Source organism: Vigna unguiculata, chromosome 10 (assembly GCF_037176805.1).
Source record: "Vigna unguiculata cultivar grain cowpea cultivar isolate G323 ecotype 2 chromosome 10, ASM3717680v1, whole genome shotgun sequence".
In the NCBI taxonomy this organism is placed as follows: Eukaryota; Viridiplantae; Streptophyta; class Magnoliopsida; order Fabales; family Fabaceae; genus Vigna; species Vigna unguiculata.
This window is the reverse complement of record NC_140801.1, coordinates 1,659,227-1,682,708: the sequence shown is the minus strand read 5'-3', so window position 1 is coordinate 1,682,708 and position 23,482 is coordinate 1,659,227. Positions and strand designations below refer to the sequence as shown.

Genomic DNA, 23,482 nt, shown 5'->3' with positions numbered 1-23,482 from the left:
TGCATTATGTTATAAATGAAAAAAAATTAAATCAAAATTATTATAAGATAATATTTTAAATACATAAATTTAAGTCAAATATAAAATCCATAGATAAATGATAAATTGTTGTTCTTGCCTATTATAAAATAGGATTATTTTGTCACATTACATTTTTTACTAAAAAAAAAAAAAATGCCAGAAGGCTGAAAGTGGACACAAGGGTGAAAACCACTGTGAATTGTTTGTGTGGGTTTATCCAATTATCGTAGCCCTTACCATACCCTAATTTTTATTTCTTCAAATCGCGCGCGCTTCTCACTTCTACTTTCCTCCTCCTCCGACGACCTCGCCGGACATTCTCGTGGCGGCGTCCCATTTCGCCGCAGCTTCCCTCTCTCTACTGGAATCTGACTGGAATCTGAGAGAGAGAAAATTCCTAAACCTTAAATTCTAAAACCCTAATTCACCTGTCGAGTTCGTAGCACAGTCACAGCCATGTATGGCGGTGGTGAGTATCCAAACATATTCTCCTTATTATCGTCTTCCTTCTTCTTCCGAGTTCGTGAACTCCATTTTTTTTTGTTTGGTTGATTCTACAGATGAAGTATCAGCTATTGTAATTGACTTGGGTTCACACACGTGTAAAGCTGGTTATGCCGGTGAAGATGCTCCCAAGGCCGTGTTTCCGTCTGTAAGTGTTTTTTCTCCTCTTTATACTTCTCTGAAATTTGAGATTTGTTTCTGTTGGTAGGACGAGGTTGCTTCCATTTTGTTTTGTTGATAGAGTATTTTTGTTATGCTTTGAGTTTATAATAATGTGGACACTGACATTTTTGTGTGGTGGTCGGCTAGTACTGCTTGATAGTGTAGTTGGGTGTATTTATAAATTATAGTTGATAGGGAGGTATCTGAAAAATTTATGGGTAGTTTGCTTGTTGATAATGAATTGGTGGTTGTCTTTGGTGTGTGTGAACTTAGGTTGTTGGAGCAATTGATCAAATGGATGTTGATGAAGCAGATGATGATGCTGAGAAGAACTCTGCCTCAGTTGGGGAATCAAAGAATAATCTTAGAAATGCTGATTCTGACAAGGCTAAGGGAAAGAGGAAATTGTTTGTAGGATCACAGTCGTTGGGGTACCGTAGAGATCATATGGAGGTAACCCTTTTGGCTTTCTTCTTGATTGGATTAGGATTAGTAATTTATTTTGAATAATGAATAGTTGTAGTTATTTTATATTTTTATGTTGGCAGGTGCTGTCTCCATTTAAGGATGGAATTGTAGCTGATTGGGATATTGTTGATAGCATATGGGATCATGCCTTCAGGTCAATACTGGTTTTCTGAACTATCTATTGTAGGACTGTTGTTTTCCTTTCTTCGGTTGATTATTTTATGGCAGATATAGTTGGAATTTGATAAAGTTCATGTGATTCCTGTTTTTGATTATTTGATGATTCCTCTTAAAAGCATTGGTCCAAAGAATAGTTGATCTGTTACCTATATCTAAAGCACATAAATACATGAGAGGGTCCGGTGTTAATGGTGGCTAATAAATGTTTGATAGCAATGAAGATTCTTTTCCAAACATTGATGGTCCGTACCATAAATATTTATCATATTTTTACTTTTTATTAGGTGTACAAGGCCTCACTCAGCCCTTCTCTTTCATGTAAGGATTGGCAACACTGCATGAACACAGGGATAGTTAGCAAGAGTGAAGTTGGGAGGTTAAACATGGGGATCAAATCATACCACAAGTGGCACCTTAGGTATTTTGGATCTGTCTTAGAAAATAATGGGGGAAATTGAAGGTGAGAAGTGCATATGAATCAAACTGAGTGAAGTTAACATATATATAATTTAAAGGTCACATTCAAACTAAAAGAGAAAATTCTATCAAATAGCTATATAGTGAATGATAGATATAGAAAAAGTGCTTTTATTACCAAGTTTTCGATCAAGCACATACCATTATACATAAAAACTATATCTAATATTAGGACACAATCCTTTCTACTTAAGAGCGTAGTAGTTTAAGTGCCATTTGATAGTGACTTGACCCTTTTGACCTTTGTCATGACACAATTGATGCACCTTGCAACAATTCTCTCCAATAATTGCCTCAGTACGAATCAAACTCTTTTATTGTGACTTAGCTTACATAGTCACTACTATAATTGGTGCAATAATCTCTCTCTCGGAAATTGTCCCTCTAGGAATTTAACTCCTGACCTTAACTTTAATACCACTTGTTGGATCAAGTGCTTATCACTATGCCAATATAGCTAATAGTTAGGGTGCAATTCTTTCTACCTAAGAGCATAATAGGCTAAGTTCTACAATTTGATTATAATTTAGTTCATATGCATTCTAATACGTGACAATTCATGCACCATGCAACATTAAGATATTATATTCTTTTTGTTAGTTCTTTTTATAGTCTGGTTTTGACAATTATTACATATTTCATATACCTTAGGAATTATTTTATTTGTCTCTGGCTGCACATTCTTTCTTTTTGGTAGACATTGCCTATTGATCAGGCATGCTTTCTGTTTTTTGTAGGGAGTGCCTATTGATTGATCCTAAAGAGCATCCTATGCTCCTGGCAGAACCTTCTTCAAACTCTCAACAGCAGAGAGAAAGGTATTCTGATTATAATTTATTGTCTAGAAATTATGAGCTCATCTTAATTTGTCAGTACTAGTAATTATGTTTTTTATTGTCGCAGGACGGCAGAGCTTATGTTTGAGAAGTACAAAGCGCCTGCATTGTTTTTGGCGAAGAATGCTGTTAGTGCTTTGCTGACCTATACTTCATAAAATAATATTTGTTATGGAGTGAGAATGAAAAGGTACTGAAAGTTTATTCCTGGTGTTCACATACAGGTTCTGACTTCCTTTGCTTCAGGGCGTGCTACATCATTGGTTGTTGATGGGTAAGAGATTATGAGGTTACTCAATGGTAGTTTTGTTCTTATTTTGCGGTAGTATCATTGTGAACAATGGTGTTTTCCTTCATTTCCGTTTAATAATTGCTTGCATTTCAAAATATTATATTTAGAAGGCCGAAGTTATATTTGTCCTTGTCTTGTTTAACTAGACCTTATATGGCTTGCTTTTACCATGTATAGTAAGAAATAAAGTAGGAATTTGGAATTAGAGAACAAATAATGGACTTTAGACACTCAATGCCATGCAATCAGTCTTAGTCTGGTTTGTTACAACCGTTTACTGTTAAAATTCCTCTTCAGCCTGTGTTCCCTTATACTTGCTGGAAGCAGTAGTCATACAAAGCTTCAGAGAGCATGATATTTTGCTTTCGTAGCAAGATAATGATATTTTCACGTGCATGAAATCATTGAATCAAACAAGAATTGACAATGACACATAAGAAATTATACTTTTTTATTTCAGTTCTGGAATAGAAAGTTTTCAATTATTGCAGTTAACTGTGTGAAATAAATACCAACAGGGTTTTACTTATTCTAAATCATTGTTAAATAAATAATCTGCTACATGAAGTTGAGAAATAACAATTCAAAAGCTTCTCTGTTATGTATGTGTTAACATGCCTAAAGATTTTTGTTTTCCTGCTCAACCATTTTAAAGTAATCATTTGGGTTTGGTAACAAGCAATAAAACTTTGCCAATATTTCATTCAAAATATTGGAATGGGTGGACTAAATTAAAAAACTTTGAAGCGTATTCAATTGAGAAAATTGAAAAGGGGAGGGAAAAAGAGTGCAACTTTTAAAGTTCAATATTTATTCTATATTTACTATTACTTTAATATGTTAGACTGCTAGAAACATAACATTTTCTTCATTATTCCATTGCTTTCAGTGGTGGAGGGTCAACTACAATTGCACCAGTACACGATGGTTATGTTCTTCAGAAGGTATTCCTTATTACTGAATCCAATAAAATTGACATTGGAATTTCAATATTTAGTTTTCTTATCCAATTTATTAAATTTGACTTTGATATTGTTATAAGAACCTGCATTGATCCAATTTACCGTATGCACCACTCTGTAGAAAGGTTTTAAGGCTTGAAGGATGAAGTGGGTACTTGAAAAGGATCTCCTAACACTACATGGGTTATAGATAATTTTGGAATGATGTGATTATTTGATTAACAATGCGAAATATATACATCAAATGTATGAAAGGAAATCTTGAAGAATAAACTGGTGCTCTTATATATTGGCCATAGTCTCTATATTGTTACTCAGTCATTAGATTGTGTTTAATGGAACTACAACTACTATCAAAATTGTAAGAGAGAAGGACTATGGATAGGTGAGGTGCTATTGCTTGCATAGGCATTTTACAAACTAATATTTTTTCATGTATCTTTTGCATGATATCTGCCATTATGTTATGTTTCTGCGACATACACACATGTCAAATTAGGTTTCATTATACTCAGCATTGATATTTGAGATTTGGCTAATACTGTGGGTCTTTTTGTCTGCTCATATCTCTATTTTGTTTACAACATAAGGCTGTGGCAACTTCTCCAATTGGAGGAGAATTTCTTACAGATTGCTTGATGAAAAGCTTGGAAAGCAAGGGTATTACGGTGGGTGACATTACTTATTATATTTGTCAGTGATCATATAAAATAAAGATGCTCTGACTTCATATGCCTGAGATTTCCCTTTTTTTTTGTCACAGATGAAACCGCGCTATTCCTTTAGGAGAAAGGAAATACGCCCCGGAGAGTTTCAGGTATAATGCATTTTCATCGTAATGACTTAAGAGTAACATTTTCTTTATTAAACTTGCTTGCAATCATTAAAGTGTGAGGCATCCAGATTTTTTTTCCTTTTGTTCTCTTTAAAATTTGAACTTAAGCAGGACTAGTTCCATTCCTTGGGTATTTTCGGTACTGTTTGTTCCTCAAGGACTTCTGGATGGTTGCAATATGGTTTTTATTGTCTCTTTCAATTGAGTATTCTTGAACTGTTTTCAGTTATGGATATAATCTTAAAATTTATAAGTGCCAGTAAACTGCTGGCAGTGACCTGAACCAAATAATTATCCTCTTGTTTAATCTACTAGAATTTTGACATTGTACCAAATGTTTGCTCAAGTCAGCCAATTAGTTTTAAACTTAAGGTATATGTTAAACTAATTTGTCTTAAATAGAATTTATTGAAAAGTTTCTGTACCTGGTTCCTAGATATTTCTTTTCCTATTCTCTTCTCTTTCCTTTCACACATTGTAAATGGTATTTCAAAGTTATTATAAATATGAGAACCTAAGAGAGAGAAAATCATATTCATTTTCTATTTTTCTCAAGTTGGTCTTAGAGTGAGTCAATCCCACCCTGCCTGTCTATGTTCAACAAAGAAATTGCCATCTGGTCATCGTCTGCAGCTGGACTTTTGTTCACCAACTCTTGGGTCCGGTGCACCTCAAGGAGCGTGATCCAACCGTGGTGGTTGTGCTTCCAAATATTTTGAGCTCCCTTAGGTCTTTCAAAACTTGTAACACCTTCTGTAAAAGGGCCCAAAATGTTTTTTCAAACAATACTCAAAATCATTGGCTTCTCTAAAGCAATATGATAATGACATAGTGTCTTTTATTGCTGAACTCAAATAACAGTTGAGGAATTGAAGATGTTCTTGGAAGTTGACTAATGGGAAGAGATAAAAAAGAAGTCCGAGAAGGTTTACATGGTGTAATAATTCACCGTGAAATGAATCCAAATTTTGATCATGTTAGAGATCAAATTTTAATTGGTCAAGAAGTTCCTTTTGTGGAAAACTTGACAACATGACTTCTTCATGTTCCAACTCTTAAGAGTAGAAATATTGAAGGATCTGTTGAGTCTTTTTCCTTGATTTCTACTTGTGGAAATAGAGGTCATGGCACGGGAGGAGGACGGAGTGGTAGAGGGCGTCCTCAATGTACGTATTGTAAAAGAATGGGCCACACACAAGAAAATTGTTACTCTTTGCATGACTTTTTTGACAAGATAGCCTCTATTTTGTAATCTGAAGTTTATGAGCCAAAGTTCTCTAATGAAGAGTATCACCCAAGAGAATTGTTACTCTTTGCATGACTTTTTTGACAAGATAGCCTCTATTTTGTAATCTGAAGTTTATGAGCCAAAGTTCTCTAATGAAGAGTATCGAGAATATTTGAGGTTGAAATCCAATATCCTGGCACAATAATCTACAACTCCTACTTTGTTAACAACTTGCATTTCACAATTTGTGGAGAGTCAAAATCCATTGATATTTGATTCAGGTTCATTTGATTATATTTCTGGTAATATCTCTTTGTTCTCTTCTATCTCCTTTCCTAAAACACCTCATTTTATAACCCTAGCCAATGGATCTAAAGTAGCTTCTCTATGAATTGGTCGAGTTTCCCTTTCTCCTTCTCTAAACTTCAAATCTATTCTTTTTGTTTTTGTCTGTCCCTTTAGTCTCATTTCTTTAATTCAATTAACTAAATCATTGAATTATGAATACAACAACATAAGAGAGGGAAACATCCTCTCAAATTCATTTTCTATTCTTTTATCTATTTTTCTCAAGTGTATAAAGGAGGGAATGTTGTTAGTTTTTTAGGTATATAATTAAGGATCAGAACAAAGAAGAAAGAGTGAGTTGTAGTTTTCTTACTTTACTTTTTTATTTCTATCAGAATTGTTGATTAATTTATTTTAGGAAATGTTAAATTTTATTCTGTATTACTGCTGATTATTTGTTATTAATGCTAGGATTGTGTTTCTAGAATAAATCCCATAATTATTGGGATTTGTCTCCTTAGAATTAGCTTATTGATATTTCCATAATAGCCTCAGGCTTGTGTACATATAGGTCCAATGACCTAATTATTCAGTATGAGAAATAAAATATTCTTTTTCCTAAATTTGAGAATTTCAATTACATTATAACCTTGCATCTGATGTTATTTCATTTAATATTTAAAAGAACTTGTAGAATTTTTGGGACAAATGATGGTGAGCAAAATTGCCTGTTGTTTTACTTTATTAGCACCAAAATTAGTTTTTTGCATGTACCTTTGTATATGATCTCAACTGCTATTGTATGCATAAATGATTATTATTTCTCATTATTTTTTTGTTCTGAACCTTGCAGACGGTAGATCTTGATTTTCCAAATACAACTGAAAGCTACAAACTCTATTCACAGGTCTGTGAATGACAATGTAATATCTCATAACTTTCTGCATTTCCTTTATCTGATGTCTGTTCCCTCATGGCAGAGGGTGATTGCTAGTGATGTCAAGGAATGTGTGTGCCGTGCTCCAGATACTCCTTACGATGGTTTGTTTACCTCATGTTGGCACCTTGTATAATGTTTTGAACATTACTGGAACCATGCTCTTGTTTGAATAATGTTGTTCCTGTGTTTTATTTTGTTCTTTGATGGTATGTGGAAAAGGTTCTTAGTCTTTATTGTGGCATTCTTTTATTGCTTCGTCCTCCTTTCTCTGTGTACACCTCTTAGATAACTTGGTATGTGACGCCTCTTGTGATGTATTGTGCAACTTGATCTATGACATTTCAATTAGGCCACATATGACGTTCTTTCCATCATCTGGTTTAGTAATAAATTTTCTGTACCAGTTCAGTAGTCCTGTACATTAAAACTATATTTTTCCTTTATTTGACAGAGAGTGCATATTCAAACATCCCAATGACCTCGTATGAGCTTCCTGATGGCCAGTAAGTCGGTGTTATTCTTGTTCGTTGAAACATGAGGATAGAATGAATGTTGTTTTATCTTCAAAATATCTTCTTTCATTTAATATGCTACTTTTTGTACTTCATAGCCTAATTGCTGCTTCTGGTTTTTAGTGTATCTTTTTGTCTATTGTTGTTTATGATGTGTTTATATATCCTGCAGGACAATTGAAATTGGAGCTGACAGATTTAAGATTCCAGATGTTCTTTTCAATCCGTCACTGGTTCAGGTGTGTGGCTTGCATGCATAGATGTGATTAGTCTGTCTTGTTCATTTAATATAAAGCATTTATGATACTTCATGTTCTTAGAAATATGCCAAGGCTTTCTTGCAAGGTAGTTAAAGGAAAAAACCCTTAATGTACCAAGGACTTGAAGCGTCTAGAGGTGAGATGCCAAAAGACACGTCCCACTGAAGCTTGTTGTGAATAATTGAAATTCAATTAAACAAAATGTCTCGGTGTACCAAATCTGTGTTCCACCCTTATGTACAGTGAAATTAAGAGGAAAAAGTAATTCAAATTTTATCATTAAATGTTTTTGTTAAAAAATAATACAATTTAGTTATGTTATATTAAAAAAACCCTGTTAAAATACATTGAAGGTTATGACATGAACAAAAAACATATAGGATATAAGTATATAGAATAAAAACTAAAGAAATCTATTGAAAGGTTGCAATGACACCTCAACAGACAATGCAGAAAGTATATGGAAAACACTATTAGTTAGAGAATAAAAATAAAGCAGACAAATATAACTGTAAAACGTGGCTTGGAATTAAAAATTTGAAAATAAGTACAGGAGCAAAGATAATAAACCTGACAGATGGGATGGTGGTGTTGGATGTTGTATACAACAGGAATGATTAAAACGACACTCGGTGGTGTAAACATAATAAATTTGGTAATATTAAATTATAATTGAAAGTGCCAAATCTTCTAAGTATAAAGCAGCTAACGAAAATGAAGGCATTTTTTTTTTATTTGGCAGGCTAATTCTTTTCTCTACTGTGTTACATGACTTACATGTTGTATTTGGAAAAGCTCCTCTAAAGCAAATTTGTCTTTTAAGCATAATGTATTCACCTCTACATTTTAGTGGATAAGGTATGTGGTCTAAAATTAAGAGTAGATACACTCACTTAATGGGAGTCTTTTCAATTGCATTTTTTCTGAAGGCTGACAATTTTATGGACTGGGTCAAGTCCACTGCCCAAGTCAGTTTCCTGTATGGAACACCTCTGTCTTAAGTAAGTAGTGAAGGAGTGAAAAAGTTTGCACCACAAAGAAAAAAAAGCTTTGGACTCTTGTTCATAGTTCCCTTTTAGGCTTTAACTACACTGGGCAATCCAGATTAACGGGGTTATATAGCTGACGTGTGCTGTTATGAGGTCGGGTTTGGTTTAAAATAAGTATCTTGGTTGTCAAATCACTATTTGAATTGTATGAAAGACATCTTTATCAAATTTTTAATCTAAATGTATGGTGAGATTGATGAGTAATAGGATTCTTGATCAATAACTTGCAATGTCATAAATTTTATGTGTATGATAAAAAAATTGAATAACTCAGTATATAGCCTTAGTTTTCAATTTCATAACTTGCATGTTCTGTTTGGTGTTATGTTGTGCTTCTATTATGTTCTGCAGTTCTTTAACATATTTCTGTTCATCCCTTCTGTTTACTAATTTTCTTAGTGTCAATGGTGTGTACAGTCAATTCCTGGCATGGAGAGCTTTGCTGAAATTGCTCCTTCAGTTCGTGGCCTTCCTCAAATGGTAATTTATTAATCTTAACGTGTGTTTGTTTGAAGTGCCTGACTTGCTTTTGCTGACTGTTTTACCATTTTGTAGGTCATTGAAAGCATTAACAAGTGTGATGTAGACATTCGAAGAGAGTTGTTTAGTAGTATACTGGTAAAGTTGATTTACATTTTATTTCTTTTTCTTTTACCGTGTGTACACACACACACACACACTCAACTCAAGTAGTTCTTATTTAGCTCGCCAAGTTTTCTTTTGGTGTGAAAAAAGATACCGGGGCATCCTTTTTTTTGGAAAATCGGGGAGTTATTTTGAGATTGGGTTGCAGTTGTTGGGGTGGAAGTGTTGCCAAAGTTGGAGTTTCAGGATATTTCACGCATCATAACTTAATGCTTTTATTGGGATTGGAATTTTATTTGAGTTGTATTTTTAGACAAATGACCTTTTATGAAGAACTTGGCTGAATTATTTGCTGAAACCATGATGTGCATACTTATTATGTATAGTCTATGATCACTTGTTGGTTTTTGAAGCATTTCATATGAGTATATCATTTTATTTCTTTACCTGGTTTATTAAAATTGATTTCTTTTATCATATGCAGCTTGCTGGTGGTACAGCTTCAATGCAACAACTGAAGGAACGACTTGAGAAAGACTTGCTAGAGGTACATAATTTAACAAATGAGCCATTGTCTATTTTTTTCGGAGTGCAAGGCTTTATAGGAGGGACTTGTCTGTATAAATTCTATAATTTATTGGCTGAAATGAAACTTTTTGTCTTTGCCTTTTTTGTAGATTAGAATTAAATATATTTGGTTTCTCTGTAAGGATTGTGTAGTGTTTTTACTTCTATTTTAAAAAAAAATCAACTTCTTGTTGCTTCCAAATATATTTTTGAAAGAAAATCTGTACTTTTTGTTTCTATTGAGGTCTTTCTTCAACGGAACTTTCATTTGCAAGGCATTGGAAAGATTCTTTGTGCTAATGCATAAATCTTTTCCTTTACTTGCTTTTGGGATCTGTTAAAAACCAAGAGTTGAAAAGAGAAATGAAAAAATTTTATTGAATAGGAAGAAAGAACAAGAAATAGGAGAGTACCCTGTTCTTCCTAGGGTTTCCTTTTTCCCTTCGCAAATGATTTCTTCTTTCATGAAAAGCTAATGCTCAATCTACAAATGAACATATGTATACCTCTCCTATCCTTCTCCCTCTGTTTATATATGACTAACACCTCATCAACTAACGACTAACAAACTCATTAATATTCAAACTAACCCTTATTATATTTTAACAGAATGACGGTAACAACAAAAAAAGTTCACATCATTGTAAAGTACAATGGTAGTCTGTAAGATTGTGCTCATATTGGATTATAAACCTTTAGCTAAAGCCTCTGCAGGCTGGCAGTTCTAACAAGGGAAAATTTAATTGAAAGCATTTAATTATTTTTCGAGAAGCTGGAACGATTAATTGTAGTAAGAATTGACTACAATTTCATTTCCATTGCAGGAGTCTCCTCAAGCTGCCAGAGTAAAAGTATTGGCCAGTGGGAATGCTACTGAAAGAAGGTTTAGGTGTGTTATCTATCTTGTGACGATGCACTTATTAATTACGTCATTATCATTTTACCGTTTTACTATTCTTTCCCAGTTATTTCCTGCAAAGGACTAATCGGGTTTGTTGCAAGTTCTCCATTTTTTTTTTCTCTTTACATGGTTAATTCTAGTCCCTCAAAATTCCACGCATCAGTATATGAAGTGGCTAGGTTTTTATTAATCCGGGAAGCAATGTTTTCATCATTCCATTGTGACAGATTTGAAGGCTTTATTTCAATACTTTGGTGGTGGAGTTCAATTTTTTCATAAGCAGCCTATTTTATAATTTTTTTATTCTTTAACACTGAATATAAACTATTTCAGTGATTAAATTTTCTAACCTATTTTATAATTTAATATTTTTTAACACTTAGAATAAACAATTCACAGGGACACTTATTTGTCAGTAGGTCTCATTCACTTTTAAAATTTTAAAACTGGTTCACAATTCAATTTCCAACTAGTTTAATAAAATCCTTCATATGATTTAGGCCTTTCTAAGTGAAATAAAAAACTCAAGAAGCTTGTCTAATTGATTAGTTTCTCTCTGTTGTATGAATTTATGACTATTAAAACTTTAATTTGGCTATCCATGTCTGTTTTCTGGTGTCTTTGGTATGGTTTATTGAACTCGGAATTATTGTAAGCTACAGCTTTAACTTTTTCATTCTGAAACCATCATCGGGGCAGAAGCAAGAGAATGCATCACATATGTCAAACGGATTGGAGATCCTGTTTTGGAGATCCTGTTGACATCACAGATGCACAATTTCTTGATTGGCAGATCTTAAATTGTTTGATCAGTGGGATCTTTGTTTTATCCTTCGTGTGGTTTTCTTTTATTGTTAGTTTTGGAAAACCATCTTAATTTTTGCCCCTCCTTTCTATTGTTATGTTTCCATACCTCTCCAAAATAGGGGGTGGGGGGACTCAGATTAACATTTCATGCGGTAGTAATTGTTGGTGCATTATACATATAATTGTCTTCTAACTCAATGAATGAATGGCTTTTATATGCAGTGTTTGGATAGGGGGTAGTATACTGGCATCTCTTGGTTCCTTCCAGCAAATGTGGTTCTCCAAATCCGAGTAATTATCCCCCTTTTCACCAAATTGTGATTGTACTAGTGCATTATTTACATTACCTTTATTATTTTCGCTCTTTTTAATGCATTATGCTGAATCGTTTTAATGCATTTGTGGCAGGTATGAGGAGCATGGAGCTTCATATATCCAAAGGAAGTGTCCATGAGTTGGTGTTTTACAAGTTTATTTCACTGCCTTTTATGTTGGTGACTTGAGGAAGTGCTATGAACGCTGAAGTAGTGTTTGACTAATGGATTTTGTTTTCTATTTGATGGCCATTCCCATTAGATCCCATTCTAACTAAATTATTGGCTTCAATTGAATCACTAATCTGTAATGATGTAAAGTGTGCCTAGAGTCTGTAACAATGCCTTATTTATCAAATTAGATTTATCTTCTGTGTACCTCTTTTCTATTTTTCTTTGGTAAATGCGAATATTTTATCTGGTCTTTGAACTTCTGAAATTATGATTCTAAAACCATCTTTGGTAAATGCGAATATATATACTCTTTATTACTTTCACCAATGTATGGTACAAAATCATTTATCAATAATTTGTTTTGAGCCTTCTCTACCTTTTCTCCTTTTTTCTTTTATAATACACCACCATCTTAATTTTCTACTATGACCATGGTGTTATTTAATTTCTTCTATAAATCAATTTAGGATCATTATTTGATTTTGATGCTTTTTTTTTTCAAATCTCAAGTCTTAGTGAATGTTATTTTCATGAGTTGTTTGACATTTAATTTTTTTTAATAGATGTACCAAAGTCTAATTTTAGATTTGAACTTGAAGTTGTGATGGAAGACAGTGAAAGAAAAGCTAGTTGGATACCAAATAAATGTTAGTTGAAAGAAAAGTTATTAATGACGAGCTTTGAAATTTCTTGTGAACACATTACATGCATTTCTATCTCCATGGAAGATTTTACTATTAAAGAGGTTGATGTAAACATAACGTTTCTTCCACTAACACAAAGATTTTTAATTCCTTTATTACATGCTTTATTATTTCTTTGATATTTGAATAATAAATGGTCTTACCAATACAAAAAACCACACCCATATATATCATACATATTCTATACATTACATGAAGTCATTGTAAAAATAAGTAACTTTTCTAAAAGTGTAATTATTGTTTATACAACATAAAAAGATGAAGTCATTAAAGAAAAATGTTATTATTAGGATTAAATATGTTTTTGATCTTCCAAGTTTCAGTGAAATTTGGAATTAGTCCCTTTTCAAAATTTAATCATTTTTTAATCATATTTTGTTAAGTTTATTTGACGTTTCAAACATATTTTATGATAATATTTGAATTGTTACTGTTTGACACAATTTCGTTTCAATGTTAACTCAAATATTATCATAAAATACATTTAAAATGTCAAATAAACTTAACAAAATTTGGTAAGAAGAACGAAATTCACACATTTCTAAAGATGAATGACTAAATTGGTATAAAGTTTTAAAGAGAGACTAATTTCAAAATTTACTTAAACTTGAGGGACAAAAAACATATTTAATCCTTATAATAGACATACTTATTTTTATATATTTTTTTTTCAAAAATGCCAACATATATAAATTCAAAGAAAAGCCATTAAACTCGATTGATAGAGAGAGAAATATTATTTCTTTACAAACATATTACAGATTTTTATTAACGTTTTTCATTTTTAAAGTACTTTTTAATTAGCTGAAAACATAAACTATGTATTATAGTATTAAATTAAAAATTTATCACTCACTAATAAGGATGAATTTTATCACATACGACAAATTATAAAAAGAAAATTAATTTTATCACAACACTGAGGATCAGTTGCACATACGATGTATGCTCAAACAAACAAACAAAATTAGGTGACGGAGGTAAATGACATGTATTTGAATGCTATATACATTTATTTTTTTAATAAATTAAATTAATTATTCCTCAAGTGATTTTATACAATTACTTAATTTTTCTGTATTTACACACGACAAAATTGCATTAGTAAAATAATTAAAAAAAGAGGGGGGCATTATTTTAGATTCCGTTAATTCCCTTGGAAATATTATATCGTTAATATTTATAAAATAGATTGTTTTAATTGTTAAAAAGTATTTATGAAATTTCAAAGAATTTTAAAAAAAATTAGTTTAATGTAATTTACTTTTTTATACATCATCACATGTACTTTTTTGTTAGATATAATTAAGTTGGAATCAAAATGCTTTTTTTATAAACTATAAGATACACATATAATATATTTTTATTAAAGGATTAAATATGTTTTTTTCTCTCAAGTTTAAGTGAAAGTTGAAATTGGTCTTTGTTCGAAATTTTTAACCAATTTAGTTCTTCATCTCTAGAAATGTATGGATTTAGTCATTGTTAAGTTTATCTAACGTTTCAAGCGCATTTCATGATAGTATTTGAATTATTTACAACGTTTGATCCATTTTCGCTTTAATGCTAACTCAAATATTATCATAAAATGCATTTGAAACTTCAAATAAATTTAACAAAATTTAATTAAGAACTAAATCCACGCATTTCTAAAAATTAAAGATTAAATTAATTTAAAGTTTAAAGTTTCGATGAGAAACTAATTCTACATTTCATTAAAATTCGAAAAAAAAAAACATATTTAACCCTTTTTTTAAATTAGTTGAGTTTCAACATTTAACACAGTTATATATTTCCAAGTCAAACTTAATTTCTTTTTCTGTGTCAATTCATCAGTCTTTTACGGTGAAATCGTATCCTTTTTTATTTTTTCTTCTTATACCCCAAAAAACAAGTTTAAAGACTATTGTCAAACATTTGACTTTTCTTTTTCATTTCTCAAGTTCCCATTTGATTTTCATACATCTGTTGATTGATGTTGCCATCACAGTAAATTGTCTACTTTTGTTTTTCAGCAGAAAATGAAAATGAACAAAAACAACTATAAAATAATATTATACACAAATTTGTACTATAAATTTACTCATGTTATATTTATATAGAGTTGGCTTAAGCATTGAAAATATAACAGACACAAGCATTTAATTAATTAAAATCATAGATAGATCAAGAGTCGAATCTTCTTACAAGAAATTAAATTTAAAAAAAAAAAGCATGAATAGATAATTTAAATCACAAAATAACATCATATATGAATTAAAATTGTAGAATGACCTAAGGGCAATTCAAGAACATGAAAGAAATAATAAGATAATATGTATGAGCTATTGGATAGAAAATATCAGAGCATGAATTAAAGATGAAAACTAAGATGAATGAAGAAGAAATGTGTATTATTTATGAAATTTCCATTGTCAGATCTAGAATATAAAAACTAAAGATTGATGAATTATTACTTTATTTTACTTGATTTCTAAAAACTAGAATAAGACTATAAGAACTTCAATAACTCATACAAGAGTTTCTAAAGTGTTCTCAAGTATTATTGCACATTTTCTTTTCACATATGTGTTATAATTAGCATTGAAATATTTGCTCTCTAGTTGTAATTATTTCTATATATAATTGTAGCTAAATTAAACTTTTAAATCTAGAAAATATGTGAAATTAATAATTTTAATTAGGATTTTGAGGGTAATAGCCCCTCTATCAGTATTTTTGTCATGTTATATATATAGAACTTTTTAAGAAAACCCACCAAATATTTTTTAGGTTAGAAAAAAGTGGTATCCATTATAAATATGAGTGGCATGACCATATAGGTTCCATTATTAATTTGTTATTGTTTTTTTACTTTTAAATTTACCTTTCAATTTTATTGTAAAAATATTTATTATAACCTTATTTTAAATTCATGCTTTCTTATCTTTTTTTATAAAAAAAAATCTGAAATTCATTTATTGAAATTACAAATATTACAAACAAAAACCATCAAATTCCCAAAATAACTGAAAGATTGAATCTTTTACCATAAGATGATAATGAAAACCGTAGGCAATTAAGACCAAAAAAGAATATTCTTATTATGATCACAGAAATAGCATTCTTAAACTGTGTAATCAACCTAACCAATGCATACTCTTTTTCTTTTTTTATCTTATCCTTCTCCAACATTCAACGTTCAACAAAAACAATATCCTATGACTATTCTCCCACCAAAGCCACCCTCTCTAAGAAAAACCACCAATATATTATATTATATATATATATATATATATATATATATATATATATATATATATATATATATATATATACTAAGAACTCTACACAAAAGGCACATAAAATTAGATTGAGAGAACAATGGATAACCCTAAACAAACTTTTGGTAGTTTAACAATTGTTCTATGTTTGCTTCTTGCTGGGGTTATTTTGTTGTTCCATTGGTCCTCCTCCATCTCCAATGAGTTATTCCTAATCCACAAAGAACCACTATGCAAGAAATCAAACTTTGTAAGTTAAAATTACATACAAGTTACATACAAGTTACTCCATTTTATGAAAACTGCTTCATTTCAGATTTTAGTATCTTCTTTTCAAGTGTGAGTCCCTACACATTACAAATTACGAGTTATAAATCCAGAATCATGAGACTTTGAATATAAGAAACCTGATATTATCTTCGATCCAAAATTTTAAGACAACGAGTTTATTGAGTCTTTTTTCATGTATATCCTCACATGTTAAATATATACATGTGTATATGTATATATGTAAAGAGTTTGATTCTCATTTTGATTTACCTTTAGTTCTGTGGAAACATATGCACTGCAGAACAATTCAGACATTGAAGAATGTGGGGATACCCTAGACTGTGCATTAGCGAAAGCTTCAATGGGAAACAAAACAGTGATAATAGCTATGGTGAATAGGGCTTATGTGGAGCAAGATGTGGAGAGTGACACCACCATGCTTGATATATTTCTCAACAGTTTTTGGCTGGGAGAAGGAACAAGATCTCTCATTCATCACATTCTTTTAGTTGCTGTTGATCAAATTGCCTATGATCGATGCCAGTTTCTGAAGCTCAACTGCTTCAGATTGGAAACAGATGGTGTTGATTTTGAAGGTGAGAAAGTTTACATGTCTCAAGATTTCATCAAGATGATGTGGAGAAGAACACAGTTCCTCTTGGATGTTCTCAAACGTGGCTACAACTTCGTCTTCACGGTATGTAATCCATTCCATTTTCTTGCTTTTTTGTTCTGATTTGAGAATGATATCCTGAACCCCAAAAGATACATACGAAAAAAAACGTAGGTAAGTAAAATATTTAAAAAACATCAGTAGGTGAATCAGTAGATAGATCTCAAATTACTTACGGATTATAATCTGTATGTAATAATCAGTAGATAATTGACAATTTTTTTGTAATAAATTACGTATAAGATCAATTTATACTCAGTTTTACAAATTGCATAGTTTCCACACTAATATTCATTTTATAGATCAGTTTTATAAGATTAAATCTTACTAGTTTTGTTTAAGTGTATAGGATTGAATCGATAGTAAAAAATGAGATCAAATTCTCTTTTAATGTTTTTTATTTATTGGATTAAATTTGTGTTTACTTTCTCGTTTTTAAATTTGTTTTTTTCTAAAATTTTGATATATTTTAGTTCTGAACTTTGAAATAAATGAATTAATATAGTGATCTTAATCCAATGACCTTAATTAAAAATAGATAATTATAATCCTTTTAATTCAACAACTTTTTTGTGTGTTAAATAGTGTTTCAGATGATATTTGAGTGGAATATGATAAATTGTGTAGATATTATTGTGTTAAAAGAAATTATATTTGTTTATTTTTAGAGTTTGAGAATCAAAATGTATTAAAATTTGGAACACAAATGTATTATAGTTTTGCATTTAAGTTTAGGAAAAAAAAAAACATAATTAAACTTTATTTATATAAATTTTCAACCAATAAAATGAAATTTGTCCTTCTGAGAAAATAAATCCAATTTTGAACAATTTTGTATCATAATTAAAGCTTTTCTTTTGAAGATTTAAAATATAATTTACATATTTAAAAATACTTTATAAATTAAATATAATTTACATATTTAAAAAAAGAAGAAGAAGAGAGAGACACTGAAATGCCAAAACAAAAGTTCAAAACATATAAATATAAAGGAAGACATATGTTATAGTTAGAAAGTTGAATAATGTTCTTTTGATTTTTCAAATGTCAAGATTTGTTTATTTTTTCATAACGTCACACCTTTTCTTATTGTGTGGTACACGTAACATGTCTTAGTTACGTGAGTTGAAATTTGAACAATATATCAATTAGAATGAGATTTGAAGATTAATTCAATCAATTAAGAAAATGATTTATAATTAACTTTAATAGTTAATGTTTAATTTTGACAAAGTTTTTTTTTTTACTCATCCTTTCTTTTTCTTTGTTAAATATTGATTGCATCAACTTTTTTAAAATATTAAATATTCATTTATTTCATATTATCTATTATACAGTGGTAGAAAAACTTAATCACAAACTAGGAGAAGTGAATCATATATGGTTAATTAATGGAATAATTGCCATATTCAAATTAAAAGGTAATGTATTTCTGATTTCTACGTTTAAATTTTCCTTTTGAAGATGATATCTAAAACTACTAAAATAATTTATATTTCCTGTCAATTTTGTTTTGAATTTTTTTTAGAAAATATTTATAAATTTTGTTATGAAAAAAGAAATAGTAGGAAATTACTGTCAATTTTTCTGTAAAATATTTTATATAAAATACTTTTTCGCAATAAATTTTGTAAGAAATACTTATAAATTTTATAATTTTGTAGGAAATAATTACACACGAAGAAATTATCTGTCAATTAAGATTCTTAGAAAAAATAGCAGAAAAAAATTCCTGCAAATTTTTTTAACAAATTTGCAAGAAAACTATAATGTAATACGAAAAATTTTGTAGTGTAAAATAATACTATTTAGTATTTCATCCATCTCATATTATATCTTTCAAAAAAAAAGTTAGTATCTAATCGATATACTGAAAAAAAGCTATATGAGAGAAAAAAAGTTATGAATTGCAGTTTTTTTTTTTTTAAATTATGTCTTCAGTTATATTATAATAAACCTGAAGAAGTTATTGAAAAAAAAGATAGTATTTGTTTTTTTTTAAATGATGTATAATATGAACCGGATTTTTTTTTAATTACTTAATTTTAAAATATTTTTTTATACCACTAATTCAATCATGTCTTTTAATAATTTTATGCTGTTTCCTTCTTGCACATGTCATACTTAGTTACGTAAACGTGTGCACATTGTTAGGTTTTACTGTTAGTTTTTGTTGAAAGTTGACCTTTAAATTAATTATAATAATTCCATTAATTATTGAAACACATCCAAAATATCTATCTATCATTAAAAACTTGTTTTTAGAATTTCTATTCTGAGAACATATAAATGAACCTCATCAATATAATAAAGTAAATACAGAAACATGATGTTGATGGTAGAAAATAACACAGATTAAAAATATTTGTAGTTAAAAATAGTGAAGTTTATGACTTTTTTTTTTCTTTTAAAAGAATATGTTTATGATATCAATAAATAATATTAAAACATGTTTGGGTGTTGTTTAAAAATGGACCACGATTTTCTTTTATAATTTTGATAAAATTAAACAAATGATTTAAACATTAATGTATCCTTTTTAAGAAAAATATTAAGTTACAGACAAAAATGTTTATTAGAAACAATTTTTCACCTTCCTTTTCTTTTCTTTTCTCTATAGAATGCAACCCTCTAATGTGCTCTTAACTTTTCTCTAAAACTTCTTTTTCTTGTTTATTTCATTTTCATATTAAATAAACAAAATTCATGCTCAAAAAAGTAGTCTAAATTATTAGAGCACAGATAAATACAAATACATACATAATTCTTTCATTGAAAATTGCATAATTAAATGGAGTGCAAACTAAATTTAAATAAAAAACTTTTATTTCATTTTAAAAATTTCTATAGGTTGCTAAAAATTCGACTTAAATATTTTTTACAATTCTATTTATTAATTTAAATTTAAAGTATGTTACAACCAACAATAAATATTTAATTAACATACAGGAAAACCAGAAAAATGAATTTGACATAAAGACAAAACCCAATAAAAGGATAAAATTAAATAACCAAAAATTAATTGAGTAACAAACCATTTTGCATTTACATGTGCATGCACTTGTTTTCCAAAGTTTACTTTATATAGAATTTAACTTTCAAATTCATATTTTCATCTTGCGCATAATATTAGGTATTCGAATTCTTACTTTCTACCTTCACTACAATTCCAGCGATTAAATGACTTAAACCGATTTAAATATTAATTTATAAATTAATATTATTAGTAATTAAAATAATTTTTATTATAAATAAAAAATTATAATTGGTGACTAAATAAGTAACTAAAATAGTTTATATTATAAATAAATATCAATTTCTTTAGTAGTCAAAATCTTGATAACTAATATTAGTGACCAATTTAGAAACTAATTCATAAAAAAAAAAACTTTAATTATCAATTTAAAGATCAATTATTCATAATAAAAACTATTTTAGTTACTAATAATTTTTAGTTTATAAATTGTATCTAAATTGATTACTACAATGTTAATTATGTTTTGTTACTAAAATTGGTCATTATTTAGAATTTTTCTTGAACTGTTTCATTAAAGAAAAATGATTTTTGACTACTAGATTTTGACAATTTTCTCTTACAATCTTAGGTGTCATTTTATAAGTGGTTTTCTATCTTTATATTTTCTTATTCTCAATATTCTAAAATCACTTAGAAGATATCACCTAATGTTGTAAGAGAAAGTTGTCAAAATTTAGTAATCAAAATGTTCTTCGTTAAATAACATATATGTTTATATCGGAGGGAGAACCAGACTTCAAACAACACAAATAATGTAACATGTTTTTGACAGGACACTGATGTAATGTGGTTAAGAAACCCATTTACAAGGTTGAGCAAGAATGAAAGAGAAGACCTTCAAATAAGCACAGACATGTACAATGGTGATCCTAGGTCAAAGGAAAACCTAATCAACACTGGATTTTACTTTGTGAGGTCAAGCAACAAGACCATCTCCTTGTTTGAAACATGGTATGATGAAAAGGATAATTCCACAGGAAAAAAGGAGCAAGATGTGCTTCTTGACCTAATTAGAAATGGTATTATTGAAAAATTGGGAATTAGGGTTAGGTTTTTGGATACCCTTTATTTCAGTGGATTTTGCCAAGATAGCAAGGATTTTAGGGCAGTCACCACTGTCCATGCCAACTGTTGTAGGAGCATCAATGCAAAGGTGGCAGATATGAAGGTTGCCCTAAGTGATTGGAAGAGGTTTAAGAGGTTGCAACCTAATTCTACACTGAATATTCCTCAATGGACTAAGCATGATTGGTGTCAAAAATCTTGGGGGAAGACCTAGAAAAAAAAAAACCCAATTTTTGTATGGAGCATATTTCTCTTAATTTAAAAGGTTAATATATATTTATATGAGTTTTTCTTTTTTCCACTATTGGTAAGAGAATTATAAATGAATAGGAAAATGATTATGTTGTATAGATTATGCATTGGAATACCTATATAGGGTTAAGGATGAAAAAAGAGACCTCTTCATCATTTAAAATCTTTCTTATAATAAAAAAAAATGCATAAACCCAATATTTTAAAGTTTTTAATTGAAAATGATATTTTATCGTTTTTTTATATAAATTTACTCATGATTCATTTTGATAACCCAAAACTCTATACCTCATGTACAATAATTAATCCTAAAAATAGTATCATATATCATTTTGAGCATGTTACCATACTTTTCATCAAAAATAACTTTTTTAATTAACATATTTTTCCACATTTTTCATCAAAACTAGCTCTGTTTTTAATTTAATATTTTTAAAATAATGATTAGAAAAGTTGATTTCTTTATAAAAAGTTTAAATGAAAACATATAACTTTTCCTTCATGATTAGAATTTGGAAATACAATATTTCAACACAATTACAAAATTTATTACTTTTTCAAAATTCTTGAAATTTTTTAAAGTATATATATATATATATATATATATATATATATATATATATATATATATATATATATATATATATATTCTAAACTAATAAAATGATTTATTGTCCAAAATCTAAAATAATGACAAAAAATGGCTATGATCTTCCTAAAATTATGGTTTATGTTAAAGTAATGTGTTTTTTAAAATATTTAGCGTAAATATAGGTATCGTTGAACAAGAATCAATCATTAGCGGATCTTCAACAAATATTTTAGGATATCAAAACTTTTATATAAAACTATAAAATCTTTCTTAAATGTCAAATATATAAAATGATTGGACGGGAACATAGGAGAGAAGAGTTGGAAAGTCTCACTAAACACCAACCAAGATGTGTCCTAGAACAATCGTCTATCACATATTAGATGACGGTGTTTTAGTAGAATTGTCGTCTAATATGAGATAGACGATAATTTTCGTTATTCCTCCCATATTTGATTTTATTCGTTGTTGTTGTCTTTGATTCGATTTCATTGACACCGTAAACGGTTGTTGTGCCATAGAGGGAAGAGTGTGAATTCTCTCTTTGTGGTGGTTGTTTTCAACCCACTTCGCCGGCGTCATTCAATATTGATCTGCTAAGTGTTCCTCAGGTTGGTTTTTTCCTTCTCCATCCAATTTTTGTTTTTTTATTTTTAAAATTGTGTTATATGTGTAAATTGTTTGAATTATTTTTTATTATTTGGATTGTTATAATGTTGAATTCGTTGAATGCATTGGTATGCAGTTGGCAAATTGTTTTGTTTTTAAGAAAAAATTTAGTATAATTTGTTTTTAGTTGATTTGTTGAATATACACATCTAGTTTTTGTTTAATATTAAGATTACATTTTTGTATAATTTATTTTAAATAAAATTAAGAGGACACGATCCTAATAATAAATATATTGAATTTTATAATTGTTTGGTTGAGCAATTTAAGAAAATTAATTACTTTATAATAATTTATTAGTACATGTATATTTTAATAACATTTCATATATTTTATGAAAATTTTATTAACTGTACTTTATATTATTTTTTGAGTGCTTTGATTGTGATTTATTATTATTTTTTTTTTAAACTTCAAGAACAAGATAAAATGCTGTAAAATTTTTGTGAAATTTAAAAATATTATTTTGAAATTTATTTGTATCAATAAATTAGATTTTAATAAATTGACAAAATTAATGGCTGGATTATAATAAACAAAATTTCACCCAAATTTAGGCATAAAAAATAGATTTTAATAAATTGAAAAAAGAATG

General features: G+C 29.2%; 2 protein-coding genes across 2 annotated transcripts; both read left to right on the top strand.

The window, feature by feature from the left end:
• Positions 1–245: 245 nt before the first annotated feature.
• LOC114167266 (actin-related protein 4-like) lies at positions 246–12,566 on the top strand. Its single transcript, XM_028052301.2, has 20 exons — positions 246–490; positions 582–673; positions 961–1,140; positions 1,236–1,309; positions 2,550–2,630; positions 2,716–2,776; positions 2,873–2,922; positions 3,830–3,884; positions 4,493–4,570; positions 4,666–4,719; positions 7,107–7,160; positions 7,234–7,294; positions 7,645–7,696; positions 7,878–7,944; positions 9,432–9,494; positions 9,570–9,632; positions 10,084–10,146; positions 10,991–11,055; positions 12,097–12,165; positions 12,283–12,566. Exons 1-20 carry the CDS (start codon positions 478–480, stop codon positions 12,326–12,328), a joined length of 1,341 nt encoding a protein of 446 aa, XP_027908102.1. The 5' UTR covers positions 246–477; the 3' UTR covers positions 12,329–12,566.
• Positions 12,567–16,405: 3,839 nt separating this feature from the next.
• LOC114167341 (uncharacterized protein At1g28695-like) lies at positions 16,406–21,654 on the top strand. The gene is made up of 3 exons (XM_028052403.2): positions 16,406–16,579; positions 16,901–17,296; positions 21,082–21,654. The coding sequence occupies exons 1-3, from the start codon at positions 16,430–16,432 to the stop codon at positions 21,586–21,588; spliced, it is 1,053 nt and encodes a 350-aa protein (XP_027908204.1). The 5' UTR covers positions 16,406–16,429; the 3' UTR covers positions 21,589–21,654.
• Positions 21,655–23,482: the final 1,828 nt, after the last annotated feature.

Bases quoted from the DNA above. Each gene is read 5' to 3' on its own strand.
- LOC114167266 (XM_028052301.2), top strand. The intron at 1,310-2,549 runs GTCAATACTGGT...TGTTTTTTGTAG, and splicing joins ATATGGGATCATGCCTTCAG to GGAGTGCCTATTGATTGATC. The intron at 4,571-4,665 runs GTGGGTGACATT...TTTTTGTCACAG, and splicing joins TGGAAAGCAAGGGTATTACG to ATGAAACCGCGCTATTCCTT.
- LOC114167341 (XM_028052403.2), top strand. From the start codon at position 16,430: ATGGATAACCCTAAACAAACTTTTGGTAGTTTAACAATTGTTCTATGT. The intron at 16,580-16,900 runs GTAAGTTAAAAT...TATGCACTGCAG, and splicing joins TATGCAAGAAATCAAACTTT to AACAATTCAGACATTGAAGA. The intron at 17,297-21,081 runs GTATGTAATCCA...TGTTTTTGACAG, and splicing joins GCTACAACTTCGTCTTCACG to GACACTGATGTAATGTGGTT.